At 46.1% G+C, this 24841-nt stretch overlaps 1 protein-coding gene across 1 annotated transcript; it reads right to left on the bottom strand.

Moving 5' to 3' along the window:
• Positions 1-907: 907 nt before the first annotated feature.
• LOC115537636 (SEC14-like protein 1) lies at positions 908-23438 on the bottom strand. The gene is made up of 16 exons (XM_030349685.1): positions 23229-23438; positions 21742-21834; positions 17358-17507; positions 16809-16940; positions 16091-16219; positions 13282-13546; positions 12266-12375; positions 11402-11591; positions 8391-8479; positions 7874-7944; positions 7372-7543; positions 5435-5569; positions 4851-4985; positions 2666-2911; positions 1940-2118; positions 908-1273 (listed from the first exon to the last, which is right to left on the bottom strand). The coding sequence occupies exons 2-16, from the start codon at positions 21802-21804 to the stop codon at positions 1168-1170; spliced, it is 2172 nt and encodes a 723-aa protein (XP_030205545.1). The 5' UTR covers positions 21805-21834; positions 23229-23438; the 3' UTR covers positions 908-1167.
• Between the last annotated feature and the right edge of the window lie 1403 nt (positions 23439-24841).

Genomic DNA, 24841 nt, shown 5'->3' with positions numbered 1-24841 from the left:
GGTTTATTTATCACACACACTCACACACACACGCACACACACGTAAGGTCTGCCCACTTTTACTCTGAAATAACAGCAGTCAGGTAGCTATTTTCAGCTATAATAAACTGCGTATTTTGTGTATTTAGGTAGGCCTAAAGCATTTAATGTGCATGCGCAATAAAGCACAAAAAAATGATAGGGTCTATAGCATATAACCACATTTTCTGATTACAGTTTAATGTAACAGTAGGCTGACAACACCGCAACTGCAAATTAGCCACACGGAGATAACCATGGCAACGGGTCAAAAAATTCTCATTCTGCGCACGCATCCGCCGTGTTGATAAACAAATAACCCCACTATTGAACGAAGTTAAACCGAGTGAGCGTGCCGTTCAGACACCAGTAACGTTCATCAGGCAGTAATACAGTAAGTTCAGTTCACGTTCTCCCAAAATATGAACGAGTTCATGAACTAACGTTCAATGAACGCGTTCAGGCACAACACTGCTGGTAGAACACGCTGTGGTTGGGGCTTGGGGGAACCGACTGAAAAGACTACAACCACCCCCCTTTCCGTTTCATTTACAAAAGGCAGATTTACAAAATGCCAAATAAAACACGACAGAAACTGTATTTCGCTACAATACTTGATGAGGAACATCAACGAACACCACTAAACACTGGATGAGTTTCGCATTTCTGAAAACTAACGTTTAGGGGTGTTTTAAGGATAGGTTTGTGAATGCCCATAGCCAGCCATTGTGAAGCAGGCAGGGGCGATTCGAAATTAGCCAAATACTCGAGACAGGACCAATATTAAAAATGTCGGTGTTAACAACTCTATTTCATCCTAGACAAACCAGAAAGGGGGCTCAATGTTCAAAACACCTGAATTGTCCTTTAAACAAATTAAAGTCAACCATTGCTTGCCAAAGAAGAAGTTTATTAAAGGATTGTGATAATACAGGAACCCTCAAGTCAACAATATGCTACTCGGATATAAATATATATATATATTCATATTATTTATATTAACAATAATACTAAATGCTGAATATCATAATTCGTGAAACCATCGTCAAGTGTTAAGTATTTTGTTATTCTAAAAGTGTTCGTTAAGTCCACAGTACAAGCCAATAGGAGTCCACGTCCTCACGGTGCTCTCTTCCCATAGGTCAGATGCTACCTGGATATGCCTGAGCTGGTGTGTGATTGGCTGGAGGCGGTGGTGGCCGCGCTGAGCTGGGAGAAGCCACTGTGGCTGGACTCCAGACTGGTCATGGACCCCCTGGGGAGCAGCAACAAGGTGACGTTAATATGAAGTAGGGCAGTGGTTCTCAAAGTCTAAGATGCAGTAAGCCCGCAGTTTAATCAGAAACATGCGCCTGTGCTTCGTGAAATTGTTGGCTCATTTCTCCCCACCAAAGAAGACCAACGCCAGGGGAGGGACAGAGCATTAAGAGGTGAATCCCACAGACCAGATGGTGGCTACATACTGTTAGCAGACCTATTAGCAGCTACATACTGTTAGCAGACATATATACGGCTACATACTGTTAGCAGACTGATATGCAGCTACTGATAGCAGACCAACAAGCCACTACATACCGTTAGCAGACTGATTAGCAGCTACTTTCGGTTAGCCGACGTATAAACGGCTACAATATTCGCTACATTGTAGCGAATATTACTGTTAGCAGACGTATTAGCGGTAACGGGCTGTTAGCACAAGTATTAGCGGTTACACACTGTCAGGAGAACAATAAGCGACTACATCCGGTTAGCCGACTTATTAGCGGATACATACTGGTAGCAGACATATTCGCGGCTACAGGCTGTTAGCAGACCCATTAGCGCCTACATTCGGTTAGCAGAAAGATTAGCGCTACATCCTGTTAGCAGAGGTATTAGCGGCTACATCCCGCTAGCAGCACTCAGTGGTGGTGGGACCGACCTGAAGTCCTGCGAGGCCAGCACCTCCGTGTAGTAGATGACCTTGCACTTGTGGGAGGAGACCTGCAGCGAGGCCAGCACGTCGTCCACCCTGGGCAGGCTGGAGGCCGCGCAGGCCGGAGCGCCCTGGAACCGCCACTGCAGGATATAGAAGCCGGGCCAGCGGGTGATGTGGGAGCCCTGGGGGAGGGAGGGGAGTGAGTGAGTGAGTGAGTGGGAGTCAGGGGGAGTGAGAGTGAGAAGAAGGGAGGGATTGAGTGATAGTAAGAGTGAGAGAGGGAATGAGTGAGATAGGGAGTGTGTTTGAGGATGAGAAGGGACAGAGGAGGGCTTACTGGTGGGACGGTAAGCCCTCACTGTCTTGAGTGCTCAGATAATTAGGATTTTGTGCCTTTAATGCAACGGACGGTTTTATTTCCCAAAGGCACACGGTCCAATCGATCCCAAGTCCTCAAAACAAAATCACTCCCAAATAAGTTCCTCACAGCAACCATGAGGAACACTCTAACAATGAGGACTTGGTGACACCAGTCAGTCCCTAGGGACTCAAACCCCTCACCTTCAATCTGACCCTGCAGTTACTACGGGAATAGAACCCGTCACCATGGCATTACATTTACATTCGGGGCGTTCAGCAGACACATTTATCCAAAGCTACCTTCCTCTGACAAAGTCCATTTGTCAGAATGGACTTCGGACCCCCGCCGTGACCCCGGGCCCCACGTACCTGGACGCTCTCGCCCTCGCGGCAGGCCAGCGCCGTCTCCACCTTGCTGTAGTCCTGGCCCAGCGTCCAGTTCCTGTCAATCAGCGGCAGGTTGGCCCCGCCCACCAAGGGGGTGGCGCCTGGCGCCTCCTTCCTAGGGGGGCTGGGCGCCCGCTTGGAGTGGAAGATGTTGAACACCACGTCGCCCTTACACACGTCAAAGTCCCAGGTGATGACCGAGGACACCTCAGCGATGTCGATGAGCAGCTGGGGGGAGGAGAGGACAGGAGGCAGGTTTTAACGCTCAGGGCTGTCACACCTGGAGCTGGGTAGTCTGATCGAAGGGTTAAGATGATACTTTCACTTTTCACTTGGTTAGGCGTTGCCTTTTTAAGGGGAAGGAAACTAAACAAACACATCCCTTGTCGATTGGACGGGAAAACTCACCGCGTTTCCTTGTTGCAGAAGAAGGAGCAGCCACAACTATGCATGATCTTGCTTTTTTTTCATTTTGTTCCTACAAATAAAAACTTGAGCCCATTTAAAACTGAATAATTTAGAGTTTTTGAGAGTGATCACAGTGAACCCTTTTAATAAACGTTGTCCGAAAGTGTACATTCAACCCTTAATGCTCTGATATCTGGTTCACATCAAGGTTGCATCTGAAGCGAACAGAACCAGAGTTCACTTGGACGTGGACAGAGACTTCAGTGAGCAAGCGGACCAGGAAAACCACTTGGATGAAGTTTACAATATAATAACAGAGACATTAACAATCACAGAACTTTCTGCAAAAGGAAAACCAGGTTCTGCAAAACCAAAGCATTTGAAAGGTAAGCTAACCTACTGGTTTAAGGCCCTCTGATGGTAGGGATGTTTATATCCAGTCTCTAGCCCCTCCCTGACGATAGCGACTGAACCGATATACAACAGATGGGAATGATATATATTTCTACCAGCAGGTGGCACTGCACTCCACGGTATCGGGGGATCAACCCTAGCATTCAGGCTCCTAAGACAGATGATATAACCTCCTCTGTATCTCTCCTCTGTATCTCTCCTCTGCAGAGTTGTTTACAGAACAGTAAACTTTGGCACAGTGATTACATCAGCACCAAGGTCGGGTTCCATGAGGCCACCCTCACGTGCACGGCCGTCTCCCCCGGCGTGTTTGCATTAAGCACTACAGGACTAACCTGAATGACCACCTCAAGGTCGGAGCTCACTTCTATAAACACAGACCAGGACTCAGAATCATGAGGCCTAGCGGTTTGTTACGAGACAAGTATCTGACTAATCAGATGACTCTATTTACTATCTAGTCATTTAATCCAAAGTCACTCTTAAATCTACGTCATTTTGGAGCAGGTAGAGGTTAGGTCCATCAGACCCATTAGCCTCCTAGTTAGGTTCCTAGTTAGATTCCCTGCGGTCCACCTGGAGGCAACTTTGAGCAAGACGCCCATCTTTCTCAAGGATGCCCACAGGTAGACTGCAGGCCTTAGCGAAAAGAACCGGAACCTAACTAGAAACCTTTCGGCAAGTACTCAAACCACAACAGAATTCAGGTCAGCAGTGAGGTCTATTTTATAGACTGAATTCATCCAGGATGGACTGGACTAGTACAGACGGTGGTTGAGAGCAGCGTAAGGCCAACCTGAAAGATTAAAGTGAACTCAAAGAACTGGCCGAGCATGGAATAGGTGCTTTGGTGGTTGGGGAACGAATGAGGCCATTTGTGTTAAAACAGTTCTCCTTTCACATTGTATTTATCCTGGCTTTCCATCAGACGCTGGAGCTCTGCTAACCCAATTTAGACTCCGGTGAAGCTGCACAACACGCTCAGCGTAGCATTGATACCTGCCCCGAAGCTACAACCGTTTAGCGATCCATCCAGTCTGGTTTGAAGCGTGCATTGAAAAAGGGCGCAGGGTAGACTAGTCGATGCAAGAAGCCCCAACCCCTCATACCTGCTCCTTATGAACCACATTAAGACTCGCTGTCACTCACTTTTGATGAAGGCGTGAGGAGAGACAGATGGTGTGTAAAAGGTGGGGTAAAGGTAGTGTAAAAGGTGGAGTAACTCATAGTGGGAGATAGGGTGTAAAAGGTGGGGTACCTTGTAGGGGGGCTAGATGGTTTGTGAAAGGTGGGGGATCTCGTAGAGGGTCTTAAATGAGGTGGAAAAGGTGGGGTACTATCATACCTCGTAGGGAGCTCCCTTGAAGACGCTGGCGCTCTTGTAGATGGCGTCGGCCCACAGCCGGTTCTCCTCACTCTCCAGCTGCTCCGCCGTGCGGTATAGGCTCTTGGGGACCACGCCTCCTTCTGGCAGCTCGCACTGTCACATGACACGGGGGAAACAGGAAGTGAGTGTGGAGGATGTGAAAGTCTGGCGGAGGTGCAAAATTGACTGAGTGACTTCCTGTTCACAAGAGAGACGTGGCTTCAAGGCAGTAAACAAGGGTTGATTGGCTTTTGAGGCTAGGAAGGCTATGCTATGAAGCATGCTATGACAATGCCTGTTGGCATGTCAATGTGATAAATAATAACCGGAATAAACCAGTGGCTGACTAGGAAGAGGCAAAAGATAAAGGTGTGTGTTGGCTTATGCGCGGTGAGTGGTTGTTGGTTTGTGTGTTGGTTTATGTGTGTGTGTGTTCGTTGGTCTATGCATGTGCGTGTCCCCTGCCAAGTCGTCTCCCCCCCCCCCCCCTCCATTCCCGTGACGACTAGTTCTTTACGATAGAAGCATTTAGACACCCGTGGGGGTGGTGGGCGTCGCCTCACCATGCAGGAGCCGCCCAGGAAGTCAGGCAGGATGGTCTTGTCGATGTAGTCCAGAAGCCCTCCCGGGCCCTGGTAGTCGTTCCCCGCGTACACCAGGAACTTCTTACGGGTGTTCTCGTCGATGAAGGGACTCACCTGGCGGAACATGAATCTCATCGGTCAAGGACCGTTTCATTAAGCCCAGTTCAGACCAAAGATTCACCTTGCAACGGCTTGCAACGAGACGGTTTTAGAACGTCGCAGGGGCGGTGTGAACGGGTCGTTGCAAGCCGTTGCAAGGAGTCGCAAGAGATCGAACATGTCAAATCGCAAGGTCCAGTTTTAGAACGCGGCGATTTAACTATTCCTCTTCAGCCAATCACAGCACAGAACAACTTGTACGTCACGGCCTTACTCCGTCCCGGTACCGTACTGTCGTATTTTGTTGATGTATTTGCACTTTTAATCTTGCTGAATTCTACGACGAATAATTGTGTCCAAATACAGATATGAGGACGACAAATGACCTGAAAAGATTTGGTTGGGGTTTGTCTCATTTTTCCTGCATTTACAGTGTGGGCGCAGAATTCGACGGTGCGCTAGATTGATTTTGGCATCGTTGATTGCGACCTGCGTTGCTTGTGGACTCTGTGATGATCAAAGACACGAATAATAGTGTCCAAATACAGATATGAGGACGACAAATGAACTGAAAACACTTGGTTGGGGTTTGACTCATTTTCCCCGCATTTACAGTGTGGTCGCAGATTTCGACGGTCTGCCATGAATTGTGACCCATCGGGGATTGCGACCTGCTGCTTGTGGACTCTGTGATGATCGCAGACATGAATAATTGTGTCCAAATACAAATATGAGGACGACAAATGACCTGAAAACATTTGGTTGGAGTTTGACTCATTTTCCCCGCATTTACAGTGTGGTCGCATATTTCGACGGTCTGCTGTCATGAATTGTAACCCATCGGGAATTGCGACCTGCTGCTTGTGGACTATGTGATGATCGCAGACATGAATAATTGTGTGCACATACAGATATGAGGACAACAAATGACCGGAAAATGCAATGTATCCAACAACGGGTAATCTAAACTAACTGTAAGCTCCAGCTATTTACTCCAATGCAGATGTAGTGGAGAATGACAAGACATAGTAACTCTAGCCTACTCTCAAGTAAAATAAAGATAAAACGAATTGCAAACCTAACTAATCTAACCTAACCTACGCAAATAATGCTGTTGAGGCTCTCAGCATGTGCCAGAGCGTTCACAGTTACTATGGAAACCACCTAGCGTCGCAGCCCGTTGCAGCGCGTTGCAGCCAGTGTGAACTGCCCAGTTTTAGAACGTCGCAGCCCGTCTCGTTGCAAGGCGTTGCAAGGCGTTGCAAGGAGTTGCGAGTTGCAAGGCGTTGCAAGGTGAATCTTTGGTCTGAACTGGGCTTTAGGTAGACGGCATCACGCCGTCTCATTGTTCCAGGCCTGGTAGTTCAGGATATCAAGTGGCAGGCGAAAACATTATACGCCTAACTGTTGAACCTTGTAAATCTGTGGTGAGCTATACCAACATGTGTCACAAAAGAATAGTTTAAAAAAAATAAAGTAATGTTGAAGCCATGTAGAGTTGACGTCATAATAAGGCGACATCATGTTAAGGTGACGTCATAATAAGACAAAGTCATGTTAAGGTGACTTCATAATAAGACAAAGTCTTGTTAAGGACCTTAACAAGACTTTGTCTTATTATGAAGTCACCTTAACTTAAGGTGACTTCATAATAAGACAAAGTCATGTTAAGGTGACTTCATAATAAGACAAAGTCTTGTTAATGTGACTTCATAATAAGACAAAGTCATGTTAAGGCGACTTTGTGTAAACTTGGCTTCACGTTAAGGTGACGTCGTGTGAAGGTGTTTGACCCGGCGGTTGAGGGGGGGTCTCACCAGGGTCCAGAGCACGGGGAACACCCGGGGGGCCCTCAGGATGAGCAGGCGGCCCAGGGTCTCGGGGTAGTTGGCCTCCACCACCTCGATGATCCTCAGCAGGGCCTTCACCCCCGGCCGCCACAGGTGGCGCATGTTCAGCCCCTCCAGGTCCACCAGGCACGTCCAGCAGCTAGCAGTGACGCAGCGGACATCGGGGTTAGCCTAGCCTAGCACGGGGCTATGCTCTCATTGCGACTTATAGTAGGTGTTAGCGTAGCCTAGCTTTGGCTACCTACTAAAATAGTATTAATATAGTAGTGTAGCGTAGCATTTGGCTACCTGCTAAACTAGTATTAATATAGTGGCGTAGCGTAGCATGTGGCTACCTACTACAATGGTATTAATACATTAGCTTAGTGGCCCCAATGGTATTGGCCTCTTGCCAATCCCATTGTACAGTTTTGTGCTGTGAAAAGCTAACACAAAACCAATAAGCAGGGAGGACTTGGTTCTCTTGTACCTGATGGGTCGACCGAACACCCTGGTGTTCTCCTCACAGCGGCGCAGACCCTCCTCGTTGATGGACAGGACCTGAGGGAACACAAGGACAGACCGAGGTGAGGACTGCACAGAACCTAGGTTAGGACTTTACAGAACCTAGGTTAGGACTTTACAGAAACTAGGTTAGGACTTTACAGAACCTAGGTAAGGACTTTACAGAACCTAGGACAGGACTTCACAGAACCTAGGTAAGGACTTTACAGTCTCTAGGTAAGGACTTTACAGAACCTAGGATAGGGCTTTACAAAACCTAGGATAGGACTTTACAGAACCTAGGATAGGACTTTACAGAACCTAGGATAGGACTTTACAGAACCTAGGTTCCTAAGTTACGAGAGCAAAGACAAAGTGTGTATATCTGTGTATTTAAGAATTGAAATGCGTCTAACAGGTGAGTGAGCGACGGTGTCTCCAGGCAGGTAGATGTTGGGAGTGAGAAGAGGTGCATGCTGGTCCTATGCAGCAGAAAGACTCACCTGTCTCAGCAGGCCCTCCTCCCCCAGCGCCCGCACCAGGCCCTTGGTGTCCATCTGACCCAGGCGCAGGATGTACAGAGGGCGGCCGTCTGGAAGCACAACCACACGCAGTTACAACACAACCCATAGAGAACCTCATCAACACACAACCACACGCAGTTACAACGCGTAGCGAGAACCCCATTTGTACGCACAACCACACACAGTTAGAGCACACACAGAGAACACCCTATGAATACACAACCAAACCACGGTGACTGCCCTCAGGAATGCGTCTGCACGAACAACCATACCTTTAAAGCATGTATTCAGTGACCGCTCCACTGGAGCCATCAAGAAACACGTTTAAAGAGTGTTTTGGAAGCTTTTGTATTGCATGAAATGTAAATTTATTCAATTCACATAGTTGTAAGGCATGCCCTGTAAAGCACATGTAGCAGAAGCCCCGTTGTAAGACTCCCGTAACACTAGATCCCGCTAATTACATCGTCAGGCCCCTTGAAAAAGTTCAGCACTATTTGAACTTCATTGCCACTTCGTGAATGCATATCACGCATGTCGTCAAATCCTGGGAGTTTAAGAACAGTCTTTGATGGCTTGGAGCCTCTGGGGGGGACGGGGGGGATATACGGCTATTAAATGCTCTTAACAGATGGTATGTCATCTTTATTGCAGAGTCCTTTATTTATTTATTTATTATTTTAATTCTTTCACATCCTTTGGATCAGTTCCAGGTTCTGAGCAGGCAGGCAGCTATATATATATATTTATATAGAAAGGTCAGATGTGTCTTTCAGAAACAGACATATATATTTATAAATATATATATACGTCTGTTTCTGAAAGACACATCTGACCTTTCTGAAGCTGCATTAGGCGGGAGATGCGCCGGGCTAAATGTAATCAGCGCCCGTGGCTCGTCTAATTAACTCAAAAGCCAGCGGACATTTGACTCCAACGACATGCTGCCTGCCCCTCTCCTCCAGAGCGACTCATCAGAGGAGGGAGAGGAACCCGTTAACCAGCGAGCGCCGTGTCAACGCTGGTCCCGGCGTTTAAAGCTCTCCATCGCGTCTTCATCAGACGGGGGCGGCGACGGGGGGGAGCCCTGGAGCCGTGCCCACCGCGGCAATTAGCAAGCGCTGTTTACCTCCGCAGACGCAACAGATGGCAGGCTGGGGCCCACGGCTAATCATTGTAGCAGGGGCCCCCCGGGGGGCCCGCTGCAGATGTGAGCTGGCTGGTTCCTCCAGCTTCAGACTCACAACAGGCTTTTCTCAGAATACAGAACCGATCTTGATGCACTTTGCGTTGCTTTTCGCTCGCATTCAGAGTTCAGGGAAGGGAACTTTCGTTGAGCCGTGTTTCTGGACTCTATTGACAGAGGGGGGCTGAAGTGAGATCTTCTTGTGTGCACTGTACAGTCACTAAGAACCTTTTAATGCAGGGGTTCATCACCTCGTTTCATCTCGGGACACAACATTGGTAATTGTTATTGTTGGACCTAATCGCGCACACTGAAAACTGACTCAGAAGACAGGGGGAAAGTGATTCATTTGGTTTTTTGTAACACACCTTCGACTGAAAGGCAACGCATTCTGGGTCCTGACCCATAGGTTAAGAAATGCTGCTCTGATGATAGGACTCAATACAGACAAACTAGCCAATGTAGATGTTCCTGAATCACCAGTGTCGGCCTGCAGCGAGTGCGTATAGAGCTGCACTCCGACAGTTGGGCGTCGAAAGTAAAGATGGTAAAGAACGAGAACTTGTGATGTTCGAGAGATGGAAAACGATCGGAAACAGCAGGCCATAGAAACGTTCCAAACGGCTCCCAGCCTCTGCTAGTACTGTAGGCCTTTGTGTGCGCTGGAAGCAACATACGCTGTTGCTAGGAGACCAACGGAAGATGTGATTCCTTCCGATACAACATTGACACAAGGGATAAGGCCTCTGTGTTTGAGATGCGCGCGGGAGAGCTTCCCGGACCAGCCATCCCTCACGAGGGCTCCCGAGGAACACACCGTGGAGACCGATGACGCAGGTCCAGTGAACTCAACAGGGGGTTATCTGCTACATGGGGGTCACACTGATACTAACCTAGACCTTGGTACCAAGCCCAAAAACTATTTGGCACAGAGTCCACCCTGGTCTATTGACCTGTTAAGCGTTTCCACTATGAGCAGCTCAGTGGCTCAACAGTGTGCTAACCATGTAGGCAGTATCCCTCGCTGCGTACCAGGTTTGAGTCCCACCTGCGGTCAACTTCTACATGCAGAGATCAAGACTTAGACTAAAATGCTTGCATTTGTGACCATCTATTATGTGGATGCAAGGGGATGTCAACTGCATCAGAGCAGAAAAAGTTCTCGATTTAAATCTAGTTCTTCACAAACAATGTAATATATGCGCTGTCACGTTTTAAAAATAGGGCTGTCTCAACACGAACATTTGTAATTTTGTCCCATCTAAATTCTGAAATGGTTCAACAGGCAAGGGCACATGATGTTTAAGAACGACTTTTAAAGCCACAGCATCACGAGTGTTGGAGGAAGTCGGTGGCTCTCAGTTCCACTTCGGGTCCGAATACGCCTCGGTGAGGGCAGAACTCAGAGTCCGGCGGGTCACATACCAGACGAGCCACCGAGCGCCCCGCCTGGCAGCCCCGCGTGGCAGAGGACTAAACGCGTTGAAACTCCTTTTAGGGTCTGGTTCTGTTTTAGGTATGATGGGTGGTAGTGATCATTTTTAGCAGAGCTGGATGCACTCCAACGCCCTTGTGGGGATAACTAAATTCCAGTGAAGAGACGTGTCAAATAAAGGTGGTTTGTGCACTGCAAATTAAAATTTAAATGAGTTACACCACAGTAGTAGTGCTACCCAAGATAAGACCATGCAAACGAATACACACTGAATACACTGGCTTACAGATCCAGAGAAAATGAAATAATGAATTGGAACTGCAGAAAATGACCAGCCTGTTATTTATAATCGTCAGAGACTAGCTTCACCTCTGTCGTGGTGGTGCCAGCCCCCGGTGTAGTAGTCCGCCAGCAGGCCGGGCCGCTCCCAGGAGTCCAGCAGGAAGTCCACCTGGTGCTGCTTCCTCCAGGTCAGCGACTGGCACAGCATCTCGCGGGCCTTCTCCAGGCCGAAGTCCCGGGAGCGCAGGAACCGCAGCACGTGCTGGTCCTTGGGGATCTGAGGGGGATGGGGGGGGCAGGGTTTACAACGGGGACCCCTCGATGCGATGGAAACTTTTTCAGTGGTAAATGGACTGCATTTATCCAGCGCTTTTCTACCCAGTGGCCACTCAAAGCGCTTTGCAATATCCCCTAACGTTCACCCATTCATGCACACATTCACACAGCGACGCCGGAGTCAACCATGCAAGGCGACAGCCAGCTCGGCGGGAGCAGTCAGGGTGAGGCGTCTTGCTCAGGGACGCCTCAACACCCAGCGAGGAGGAGCCGGGGATCAAACTAGCGACCCTCTGGTTACAAGTCAACCCGCTCTACCACCTGGGGTACTACTAGTAGTAGTGGTAGCTCAGCAGGTAGAGTGGGTTTAAACTACTGCTAGTTGTGGTTTAAGATCAGGTGCAAAGACAAAACGGATGTTTTAAAATGTGGACCAGATAAAAGTTTATCCTGGGATCTGGGTGAAACACAGATTACTATCCCAGCTCTACTGTGAGCTGTGTAATTCTGTCCTTTATGCGATGATTGTTTGGAAGAAGAACACCACATTTATAGCGTGTTTGGGTGCTAATAAAGTGCACTTTGAAGCCAATGCATTACTACAATTAAAGTGCATTGTGCTGGCAGGAGAGTGTTTGGCTGTCTGCTTGTCTGTCTCTGTGTGGTACCACTCACTTTTCCTTTGTGGGTTTCCTGCAGCCCCTGGCGCAGACGAATCAGACAGCTCTCCTGCAGGGGAGTGAGGTCGCCAAGGTAACGCCGGATGTAGTCGGCGTCCAGTTTGTCTACGGGCAGATCGTCAACGGTTACAGTGCGGTGAAACTCGTGCAGCAGCAACAGAGCGATTAACTCCACTTATAAAGGGTCAGGCGGTACAGAGTCAAGAAGTTGGGAGCGTCTTGCTGGTGTTTACTGGGTCATTCGGCTCGTTGCTTTGAATTATCCACAGGACAAAAGATGGATTTTGTTTTGGCCTCCTAATCACAGACGTCAATAGAAAACCTCCCAAATGAGTCACATGCAAATGTGAAACAAAGACTGAACACATTTATGAATATACTGAATTTATTTAGAAACCAAGGCCGTACAATTATGTACCGTGCTTATGAATGGTGAAAGGAAACATTAAAATATAACCTTTACACTCCAGAATGAATTGATATATTCACTGCTATACTTGAGTTTTTTCCTCAAACACAATAATCAGAGTGTAATCCTCACAATTTCACTAGTGAGTAACAGTTGAAGCTCTGAAAATTGGATAGCATTAAAGGGTTATAAGAGTAGTAAGAGAGCAGTGAATATATATTAATTTTGGATCACAAAGGTAATATTTTTATGTTTTCTTTCCCTAATCATAAGCGCCACACAATTGTACGGCCTCGTATTCTAAATGAATTTAGTAGGGGTCAATTCCCAAGAATGAATGCACTTTAATCACTTCAACACAAAGAATAAATTTCTGAAACCTATCATCAATAAGTAGCTAGAGGGTTTGACTGCAGAGTTCGGGGTTTGAAACAAGGACCTTCCAGCTAAATGGGAGCCAACCACCGCCGAAACACCCACCCAGATCTCCTTTGGTTTTGTTAAACACGGGTGACATTGCAAATGAACAGAGTAACCCCCTATTACCCTAGACCTGTCGTCATGGAGACTAGTGTCTCGCTTACCCCCACTGGGGGACCCACCTTCTGGTGCGGAGGGGGGTACTTCGGGGGGGCTGGAGGACGCCCCGGTCTTGGGTCCGGGGACAGAGATGGGCCAGGGGGCGGTGCTGTTGGCGGTGGCGGCGGAGGAGGAGGAGGTGGTGTTGGCGGTGATGGAGCTGAGCGGGGGCGCAGTCAGGCGCCCGAGGGGGGCTGCTTTGGGGGCGAGCGATGGGGTCCAGCGAGGCACGTGGGTGACCCCCTCCTGCTCCAGCTCCCTGAGGTAGTACTCGATGATCTCCTTACCCTGGAAGGGGAGACCGGGGCTGGGGTTAGACGATAGGCTGAAGAGCTCAGAGCTGGGAGAAAGGGTCGTTTCGCTTTCTGTCACTTCATATTTGTTTCGACCAATCCTGTGGGAGGAAATGGGGGGGGGGGGGGGGGAGGGGGGGGGTGCTCTGTAATTGGGTGATGATTGGCAAACCCAAAATTAAAGAATAAAATAAATAAAAATATAAAGGATTTTTTTAGAATAAACTCTGAAAAGTGTCTAAGGTTTTCAATCGCACTGTGTAGACTGCGCACTGTAGAAATACACGAGCATCCATTCTGAACGAGTTCCTCCTCCTCCTCCGCGTTATATCTCCATAACTAAACAGGACACATGCCGTGACTCCGCCTCCTTCAGGTCGGTCCGGACCAGGGCTCAGAGCCGTCTCCCCCCTGAGGTTGTGCTGTGGCACAGAGGAACGGCTGGAACTGGCCTGAGGACTGGATTAGCATGGAGACGACGGTATCAACATACCTCTATGTACTCATAACAACCTTCCAGGGACTCTCTATGTTTTCCATCTCCGGTACAAATGGGCTGCCCGCTTGAGGGTTTTTTTGACCTGGTGATGCCCTTGTCTGGAGTCGATGACTCAACACATTATTATATTCAGTTTGCCATTAAATCTTAGATGTTCTTGATCTTAGGAAAAAAACACAATGAATATTGATATCAGCGATCCAATAGGGGCAAGTATTGTTCCATGTCCAGGCTTTAAAACAAGAATAATTGGATGAAAATCAAACAAGCCATTTATGTTTCAAGGGAAAGTGTTAAACTAAAATCACTGTGGTGCACTTCCACCTAACCCTTTATAATTATGTAGTTATAGGATCGAAACGAACAAAGTTTTTGAGAACTCGAGGCCGTACGCTGCATGCATGCAGCGTACGTAAAGAAAAAAGAATACAGATAGTTTAAAGAAAAAAGAAAAAAGAATACAGATAGTTTAGAATAAATTTAAATATTGTAAATACAGTGATATAGTATCATGGCTCCTAAAAATGGTGTCGCTCTGTGCAAAACATCCGTTTCCCATTGTCATGTTTTCAATTGATAGTCTGTTGACTCAATAAAGCCACTGGGAGCAGAAGCACCGCTGCTCTGCGTCTCCACTGTTCCCTCTGCCTGGCCGCCTCTCTTTGCTCAGCCACTGCACTTGGATTCATCTCAATCGTTCCGTTTGCATAGGAGACAGTCAGCAAAAGGCCTAGAAGACAAGTAAGTGGTCAACCTCAAGTCAAAAGGTTAAGAACCACTGCTCTACTCTATCGCATCCTCCTCGTGTTGGAAGGAATATGGGGATACGATGTGTTTCACAGTACAAGGTTGGAACTTGGTTCGGTAATTAGAGCGGGCTGGCTATTAACCTGAAGGTTGCTAGTTCGAGTGTTGAGGTGTCCCTAGGCGAGACCACAACAAGTAAACATAGTATTTGAGTTCCAGAAAACATGTTTTTGAAGCCCTTTGCTGGAAATAGCTTTTAGGAAAAGAAATCTCGCCTACCGCTATTCACTCCGTTTCAGTCCCTTCAGAATGTGCCGTTTGTGTCTGTAGCTTTAATGCAAATGAGCTGCTGCCCATTGACCAATGAGCTGTCAGACTGAACCACATCATGGAGGACAAGGGATTGTTGCCATTTGCGGACTCCTGGAGCTCTATATCTATATAATAATAATTATTATATTATATATATGGGAATAGATAATATTATATGTAATATAACGGCCAAAAGCTATGTGCGCCTTGGATGAAATTAGGAAACATAAATACTGCGTATGACGTCTCTGGCACTTTCAAAACAAGTAAATACTCTTAGTGGGGGATATCTCGGCCGTGGTTGAAAAGAATTGGGGGCTTCGGCGGCATACTCCCGGAGTTGAGCTGCTGCCGAGTTCCCCCCGCCTGAGCTGCTCGTCCGCTGTTCCACAAAATCTTAGCTATGCTCTGATGGAGGAGAGTGGGGAAGTGGGAGGTAATATTCAACTGGGCCCCCTTACTATGTAGGAGGGGGCGCCGAAACTGACTCGCTTGTTTGGTAACTGGAGGCAGGGTACTTTCAGAAATGCATATCTCACTCAAAAAAACTCATGTACAGACTTTTTTCAAAGTTTGTATGTGTGTGGGAGCACCAGAGACCCAAAACAACACCCCAAATCCCAGGAAAAGTGTTGTTTTCATAATATGTCCCCTTTAGGCTTATTATACTACATTAATCAAATAATAAAGACGCTTTGAGAATCAAAAGGCATTTTGGATTTCCTTCTCAGAAAGCAAATTAGTGTATCTGGAAGCCCAACGAATCTGACATTTTCTCAGCAGTCACAAGCCGCCGTTGTGTCTGCTGGTGGGATCATGTGTCACACACAGCCCACGCCCCACACCCACAAGAAGAGGCCGCATTATGTCAACACTGTGGACATAACAAACCTCAGAGGTGCACCTGCGCTGCCGTTTAGAAAAGCCCCACCTCAGGTTCATGGAAATGTACTTTGTGATCTGTTTGCAGACAAAGCGTACCTTCTTGATGCTGCTGGCGTACTGCTTCATTGCGATCTTCTCTGAAGAGTTCTCGAAGCCGAAGAACGACTTGATGTCCAGACTGGCCGTCTGCTCGAAGCATGTCCACTCCTCGTTCTCTGGGTGGACCTGGAGTCACAGACAACATGAGGTCATGAATTTAACACACCCCTCGTTCTCTGGGGTCACAAAGACAACATTAGGTCAATGGGGGGCCTACGGACAATATTGGGTCGACCTGAACACTCCTGACCCTGACATGACCAGTTATAAGTACTAATATTACAATATATAGACATACTGTATTTGTATGATATAAACATAGAGGAGTTTACATTTAAATCAAATCTGAGGTAAGAAGAGAACCCAAGATGCACAAAATGAAATGAGATTTATACTGATGATGTATAACATTAGATACAGTTCGCTGAGTGAACACTGGACTGTATAAGATATTGGGCGACTATGATTAGAGTAGATTACAGCGGACATGATTAGATAAACCGACACGAGTTCAGTTCAGACGTTGCTATCTTAGATCAGAGGACCCATTAGACCCAAAGGATGCATGAGATGAGTTCAGACGGAGCTATATGAGACCAGAGGAGGCCGCATTGGGCTCAGTTCAGACGGAGCTATATCAGAGCAGAGGAGACTGCATGGGGCTCAGTTCAGACGTTGCTATAGGAGACCAGAGGATGCATGGGGGGTTGCAGACCGTGTAGTTGCAGAGCTCCCTGACGAACACGCGGCTGGAGAAGGTCTCGTTGTGGACCTCGATGTGCAGAGTCCTCTCCCGGCGGTTCAGAGTGTTCCTCTGGATGAAGTACAGGTAGTCCACGCCCGCCATCTAACCACACAGATACACAACATAGGACAAGGACATATGAATGAGAGAAAAATACTTCAAAATATGTATGTGTAGCAAAATACAGACACCTCACTCGCACATATTCACACAAAGTCATACACTCACAAAGTCATACACTCACACACACACTCAGTCATACACACACACACACTCACACTCAAAGTCATACACTCACACACAAAGTCACACACACACACACAAAGTCACACACACACACTCAAAGTCACACACACTCAAAGTCACACACGCGCACACGCGCACACGCACACACACACTAAGTAGAAGTAACATTATTTAACCCTTGGCATTATCAAAGCCAGGGACTATAACCCTGGCCCAGTATCGACGGTCCCCTCCAGCGATAGACCCTGCCTACGGAGCTGACTCAGGGCTTACCCGCTTGAGGAGCCGGGGGGCCTCCACGTCCACCATGCAGCGCCTCTCCGTCACCGTCACCGCCCCATCCGGGCTGTGGGTCTCACTCATCACCTCGCTGTCCAGGAACACCGGGATCAGCGGGCACTTGGGGAAGCGCCGGACGTACGCCTGGAATGGGGGTAGACCACGCGCTTCAGACACTGAAGCAGAGGTAGATGGACTGTATTGATCCCAGAGGGGGAGACCTTCTCTGCATTAAACCCATCATAACACACTGCGGGCAGGGGGTGGGCTGCCTTTCCCATGAGCAAGGGACGGGCACTACAAACAAGAATTGGTTCCCGGGCGCAACATTGCGCCCGGGAACCAAATCTTGTTTGTAGTGCGCGCTCATGGGCAAGGCAGGGTCGTTGTCTTGCATGGTTAATAGTCTGGGGGAAACGGGAGCACAGATGATGGGTCGGCTTAGCTCTGGAGGTAGAGAGGGTTGAATTGTAACCGGAAGGTTGCTAGCTTGAACCGAGTGTCGAGGTGTCCCTGTCTGAGCAAGACGCCTAACCCTAAGTGCTCCCGATGAGCTGGCCGTCGCCTTAGATGGGTGACTCTGCCATCACTGTGTGAATGTGTGTATGAACCAGGGAGTTCATACACACATTCCACTCACATTTCCACTAAGGCCTTTCCAGAGTGGAAAGGCCTTTCCAGAGTGGAAAGGCCTGGAACACAGACCCTCCATTCCTGGTGGCAGTAGTGGGCCTCAAACCCAGCACCTTCCTGATGTGAGGCAGCAAGAGCTGACCACCACACAGTTTAGAGAGGGTAGCAAGACTGGGCCACCATGGTTACGCTGAACAATGTTACGACTGCACAATTGCTTGCACGTTGACTACCTTAATTAGCAAGCTACGAGTAGTGAATCGTGCCTGTGCAGAACACCATCGATTTAATGAAAAGGTAAGGGGTTGCTATTTATCTAAGTAAAATCACACAACTGGAGTTGGTGGACAGGGGGTTCACGAAATCAGCCTTCACCGTCAGACACAACACACGTTCAGCCAGTCGACCACAGCAGCATCAGTAACCATGCAAACCCAAAAGACTGAACCTGGCTTCTCCGGTGGACGCGAGTTTGGCACCACATGACTAAAACCAATTTAACAGCTGAAGCAGCAGCAGCAGCAGCAGGAGCGGGGGGAGGGCGGGGTGGGGGCGCGGGGCTAAAAGCACAACAGTGTGTACTGTGTACTGTACTGCTTAATGCTTTGTGGATGTTCAGGTTTACTGCACACCGACCTCATTAGTTCAGTCAGCTGCTGTTTTGGTGAGGCCAGCGTCGCTCTGCCTTGTACAACACAGAGCACCATGTGATGACTACGGTAGGAAGCCACGGGTGTGGTCTAGAGACTAGGGACTTCTGACCTCCAGCCAGACCATCCTGGAGTGGAACTACAATGTAAACTTCCTTCTTGAAGGGATCCTAACCACCATCTTAACATTAATGACATGCATCTAAAATATGACATTCAATGCTGTGGATAAAAACATCTGCTGAGGTGTGCCTAGAAAACCAAACTGCTGTGACAATAAAATATGCAAGGCAAGCAGGGACATAGGCTGAACCGGGTCGTTAACACCGTCCCGGGTAAGCATTCTGTTGTTTTGTTGTTGGGCTGTGAAACATTTACTTCCAAAACCTGATGATGTTAGTTTTTCATGAATGGATGTGCCAGACAACTTACGCCGACAGTGCTAGTCGCGACATTAGCGCACGCCCAACCGGTTGAATTACTTTCTGAACTTTAGCACCGGCACGCAACGTTTGTTGACAGACGTGTGTTAACTAGAAGGGCCTAAGGAGCTACTGAAGTGAACGTTAAACGCAGAGAGAAGAGCACCCTGCGTCAGAGCCGGAGAACCCATGTCCCGTGCCTGTTGATCGCTCGGCAAACACAAGACAAACTTAATATTTGATTAGCCAGCCAACCTCTAAACATTAAAGAGCAAAACACACAGGCAGTCTAATCAGTCTAAACCTCCACCACGTCACCACGCTTATTTATGTAATCCAAAAACACACTTCTTCTCGATTTAAGCCCTTCTATATCTGGTGTTGTATAACAGACACCAGGAGTGAATGCTACCCCCTCCTGATCACAGCACAAGGACGTCTTTTCTCCACTCCACCACGCTGGAGCAGAGGAACAAAGGCCAGAGTACAGTGTAGGAGCCCGGCCCGCCAGTTATGTCCTGGCTGCCGTAGACAGAGAGCTAGCCAACACATTGTATACCGAGGGCTGTATTATGTATGTATGGACAGGCAGAATCTGTCCTGATGTTTTTCGTATTTAATGACCAGAACCTCCTGTAAATAAACTGTGTCTAATCAGGGAATACAGTCATAACAAATCACACACACAGTTATATCCGCAATTATGTATCATTCACTCATTTGGCAAACATCGTAATTCAGAATGACTAATGACGGATTCAGATACATGTCACTCAGGAGCAAGTAGGGGTCAGGCGTCTTGCTCAAGGATGCCTCCGGCTTAGGCTGTGGACGTTGGCGTTTGGACCCAGAACCTTTCACCTCAGAGTCAAACACCCTCCCCACTAGGATGCCTGTTGCCAACTCCTGTCTGTAGAAAGGAGCTACGCCATGCTTTCTAAGCCAAACCACATTCACACAGGTCTGAGGTCAGATGGGGTCAGGTGGGTCGGAGAGAGGTCGAAAAGGTAGCGACGCCAGGAGCTAGCACTCACTCGCTGTTAAGGGGCAGTATTAAAAGAAAAAAAAAAAGAAATTACAGGGTTAAATCTCCTTTCCATTTATCCTGTTAGCGTCGATCAATTCCATTTGTAAGAAATTCTACTGATCTTGGAACTGTGGTTGAACAACGGAATGTTCCGAAGCGCGTGTGTGTTTGTGCGTGCATGAAGTTTGAATCCTTTCTTGTGGTTGAATACGGATACTGAGGCCGGTGTGCTTCGCACATTGCTTACAGCAACAATACGCTCTCTAAACAGGTTCAACACGTTGTGTAATCCCCTGGTGTGGTTTTACTGTACACTGCTTGTTTAGACTCCTGCAGTAGGTCGTATTATCTCAACACTGCGCTACGCGTCATTCAGTTTGTCCCCAAGTTAGGTGCACTCATGCAGCTCTGAGTCCACTCGCAGCTAAATGGCTTGCCAGTCAATCACTTACATGGGACCCCAGCTGCCAATCAAAAACATTCTGATATTTGCGGTCCTGGCATCGAAATAGTGGAACAAGCTCCCCACTGACACCAGGACAGCTAATACCCTGCACAGAAACCTCATCTGCACAGACGGCAGCATGGCCCATTCAAATAAAAGAAAGATCGGCATTTCTGCTTTGTAAAATGGAGCACTTGGAGCAGTCTGCTTGTTTTATGAATTTTATGCACTTGCATGATTCTGGACATTTTTCTTTTGGTTGAATGCACTTATTGCAAGGCACCTTGGATAGAAGCCTCAGTCTAACGAATCTACTGTAACATAATGTATAGCGCCTCATCACAGTCAGACTCTCAAAGGGCTCCACAGTCCCCTCTTTATCCTCGACTCTGCCCCACTCCCCTCCAGAACAATCGTTTTATTGGTTTCATAGACTTGGCACAACTATTGCTCAGAAATGTGCGTAGGTGCCGACATCAGCGGGGAGTGGGAATTCTTGCCATTTCAAATGATATTTTTTCCTTGTCTAGTGTTAACACATTGACTGATTACTATCTTAATAACTGTTGTATCGACTGATGCAAAAGTATATTTTTAATTTTGGTCATATCATCCAGCCCTTCTTGGAAGAGTTAGGAATCATATGCAAGTGATATACGCTCCATGCTGACAGTTATATTGTCTTCACCATTTTACATCTTAATCTTCCAAAATAGCCATCAGGTACTTCATGACCTTTTGAGGCAATAGCTACATTATTCCATTAGACTGCAAGTATGAGTGATGAAAAAACACTTGCCTAACAGAAATGTGGGAAAGTGGATACAAAAAAAAAATGTTGAGCATGTCGATTAAAAATCTTTGATTAGAAACCTTGACTACAATCAGCGGTTAGTGATGGTGGTGGGTGTCAGAATGAACAAGACACCACTCTGGCCAAATGCTGAGCGAGGTTTGTTTTAATGGTTACATGCTTTTTTTCCGCTCACAGTATGGCGACTGTTGCACCAGATGTTATGCAACAAAACTTCAGGAATGTCCCCTGTTGAGGCCCCCGAGGTACAAAGTATAGACTTCAGTATCCCAAATATTACAGTGCACAAAAGTTTGCCATGTTTTTCCTGATGCCTCAACATTTGACACAGACTTAATCATGTTGTTATAAATAATAACTGCAATGGAAGCGCATGACAGAACTCACCGCCATGATGAGCTCGAATGGGTTTTTGTAGACCCTAACAGGGGATTGGTATTCCTGCACCATGACTGCCTACTGTCCTGGTCCACGCGCATTCTGGAAAACAGAAACAGAGGTCAAGATAGAAACAGTGCAAAGTGTGCCTCACTTGACATCAACCGTTTACTGGATCAAAATTCCGGAATATTATGAAATAACTTAAACAATATTGACCTTTTAAGGTCTGTCAAAGAGTCTAAAGAGATCATCATGGTCTCTTTAATCAAATGAGTTTATGATCACTTAAATTGCTATGAGGCAAAATATTTCCAAAGTACTGACTAACAGCAGCAAGCAAGCAATAGATACAAGCGTAAACCTTGACATTTATTTAGGTAGGTAGATCGATGTAATTAAAAGCACAGCACAACACACACAAACATTACACTAACACTACCCAATGATAAACAACATAAAAACACGAACGTTACATTAAACAACATTAAACCAGTAGACTAAACCACATTAAAACACTAGGCTAAAAATTAAAGTTAGGTTAAGCAACATTTAAAACACTAAAGTTAGGTTAAACAACATCAAAACACTAGGCTAAACAACATTCAAACACTATGTTACGTTAAACAACATTAGCGTTAAGTTAAAAAACATTAAAACACTAGGAAAAACCACATTAAAACACTAGGCTAAACCACATTAAAACACTAGGTTTAACCACATTAAAACACTAGGTTTAACCACATTAAAACACTAGGCTAAAACACATTAAAACACTAGGCTAAACAATATTAAAACACTTGGCTAAACAACACATTCAAACACTAGGCTAAACAGCATTGAAACACGACTAAACAAAATTAAAACACGACTAAACAAAATTAAAACACTAGGCTAAACAACATTAAAACACTAGGCTAAACAACATTATAACGCTAGACGAAACAATAAAACATCAGGTTAAACAACATTAAAAAAACTTGGCTAAACAACTTAAAACACTAGGTTAAACAACATTAAAACACTAGGCTAAACAACATTAAAACACTTGGCTAAACAACATTAAAACACTAGGCTAAACAACATTATAACGCTAGACGAAACAATACAACATCAGGTTAAACAACTGAAACATTAACGTTACGTTACATTAAAAACCTAACCTTACATTAAACCCTAGCCTAAACAACCCTAACCCTAAACACTAGTTTAAACAACATTGAAACATTAACGTTACATTAAAAACCTAACCTTACATTAAACCCTAGCCTAAACAACATTCAAACAAGAACGTTATGTACATACATTAACGTTAAGTTAAACAACATTAAAACATCAAAAACGAACGTCACGTTAAGCAACATTAAAACACTAAAGTTACGTTAGAACACTAACGTCAGGTTAAACAACATTAAAACGTTACGTTAAACAACACTTAAATCCCAGGCTAAACAACAAGCGTTTCCAAACATGGCTCACGCGCTGGGTTTACGTACCGCGAGGGTCCGGAACTTCGCTGAGCAGCTCGGTTGTTTCTCTCAGGAGCTTTCTTTCGAAATAAATATAAATTCAAACATCGTATTCGTGGTTTGGGGTCGAAGTAAGGAACCGGAGGAGAGAAGCGAGGCCTGTTACTCAGTAAAGTGCTGCTGAAAGGGTTCACAGCCCCGGCAGCTGTGTCTTAACTCCGCCCGGCCTCACAGTTAACCCCTCCCACCAGAAGCACTGGGAACCACTAAATCAGGGCAACATTTAGGTTTTATCACTGTCAAATCCTTTTAAAATACCATCTTAAGTTAAACACACCGTTGTTATTCTTACTGATCTTGTGTAGTTGGGATTTTTCACACTATTGCGTTTGGAATTATTTTCTTTACATAAAGCATTTACATAAGTAACGGACGTGGCTCTAGGGGAGCTGTTTCACTTAATATTCTATATGTATTTACACAGCCCATAGCTGTGAGAGTAAACAGTAAGTTCAATAAAATGATGAATCGAAAGCCAAAGATGCAGAAATGACATGCAATCTTACATACAAGGTTAAAATCCATGAAAAAACGATTGATAAATTGTTGCTCATAGATTGTTAAATATATATGCTATTTTATATTTTCTGATCATTTGAATTTTCTGCAAAATATTTAAACATAATTAATAACAAATGAATCCATACTTATGACCTTTAGTTCAGAAATCAACCATCCAACAGGCTTTCTGGAAAATGAATAGTAATTTCGACTGACAACTAAGTAATTTCCTGTCCCTCTTGTTAGAAAAAATATGAATAACGTGATGCCGCCTTCCTACTGAAGCCATCTGCCGAAGGGTTTATAGAGTATGCCTGATTAACCAGTAGCACCCTGGACTCAACCATAACATTTACTTCTGGCATTGGTCAAAATACCTATTTAGCTATTTATTGGTTTTATCAATATGTGACAGCTTGATAATAACACAGATGTTCATAATAATCTCCTTGTAAAGATAGCAAACCTTGTCAAACACTCAACATGTAATAAAATGCCAAAAAAAAAAAAAAAATTTGCACCAAAATACGGACAGTAAGGGTTTAATGTTCAGGCAGCTATTGGAGTTTCCTTCTGTAGTTTTTGAATGTCTCCTTACCCATACTGATTTATCATTTATTAGCACTACATCACTGCACTTCAGATGCTACTGGACGGCAGAATCTGAGGAATTCATTTTCCATTTAAACAGATTCAATGTCAGAGTTCGACTATCCCTGGGAGATCTGTCTCGGTTAATTAAACTTTATGTGGCTTGTGCCTCTGAGAACCTCAGGAACAGTAGAATGTAGCTATCTTAGCACGATTTCAGAGATCAGTGTATGCAATTATTTTGAAGGAATTGCCACTGATTAGAAGTCTGACACCGCCTTTGTCCAAAACCCTTATAATGTCTCATTATTTCAAATTTTTATTTTTTAACTTTTTACTGTATTATGTGTGTGTGTGTGTGTGTGTGTTTGTGTGTGTGTGTGTGTGTGTGTGTGTGTGTGTGTGTGTGTGTGTGTGTGTGTGTGTGTGTGTGTGTGTGTGTGTGTGTGTGTGTGTGTGTGTGTGTGTGTGTGTGTGTGTGTGTGTGT

The sequence above is a fragment of the Gadus morhua genome, chromosome 2, assembly GCF_902167405.1.
Source record: "Gadus morhua chromosome 2, gadMor3.0, whole genome shotgun sequence".
Taxonomy (NCBI): domain Eukaryota; kingdom Metazoa; phylum Chordata; class Actinopteri; order Gadiformes; family Gadidae; genus Gadus; species Gadus morhua.
This window is presented reverse-complemented; position numbering and strand designations above follow the sequence as displayed.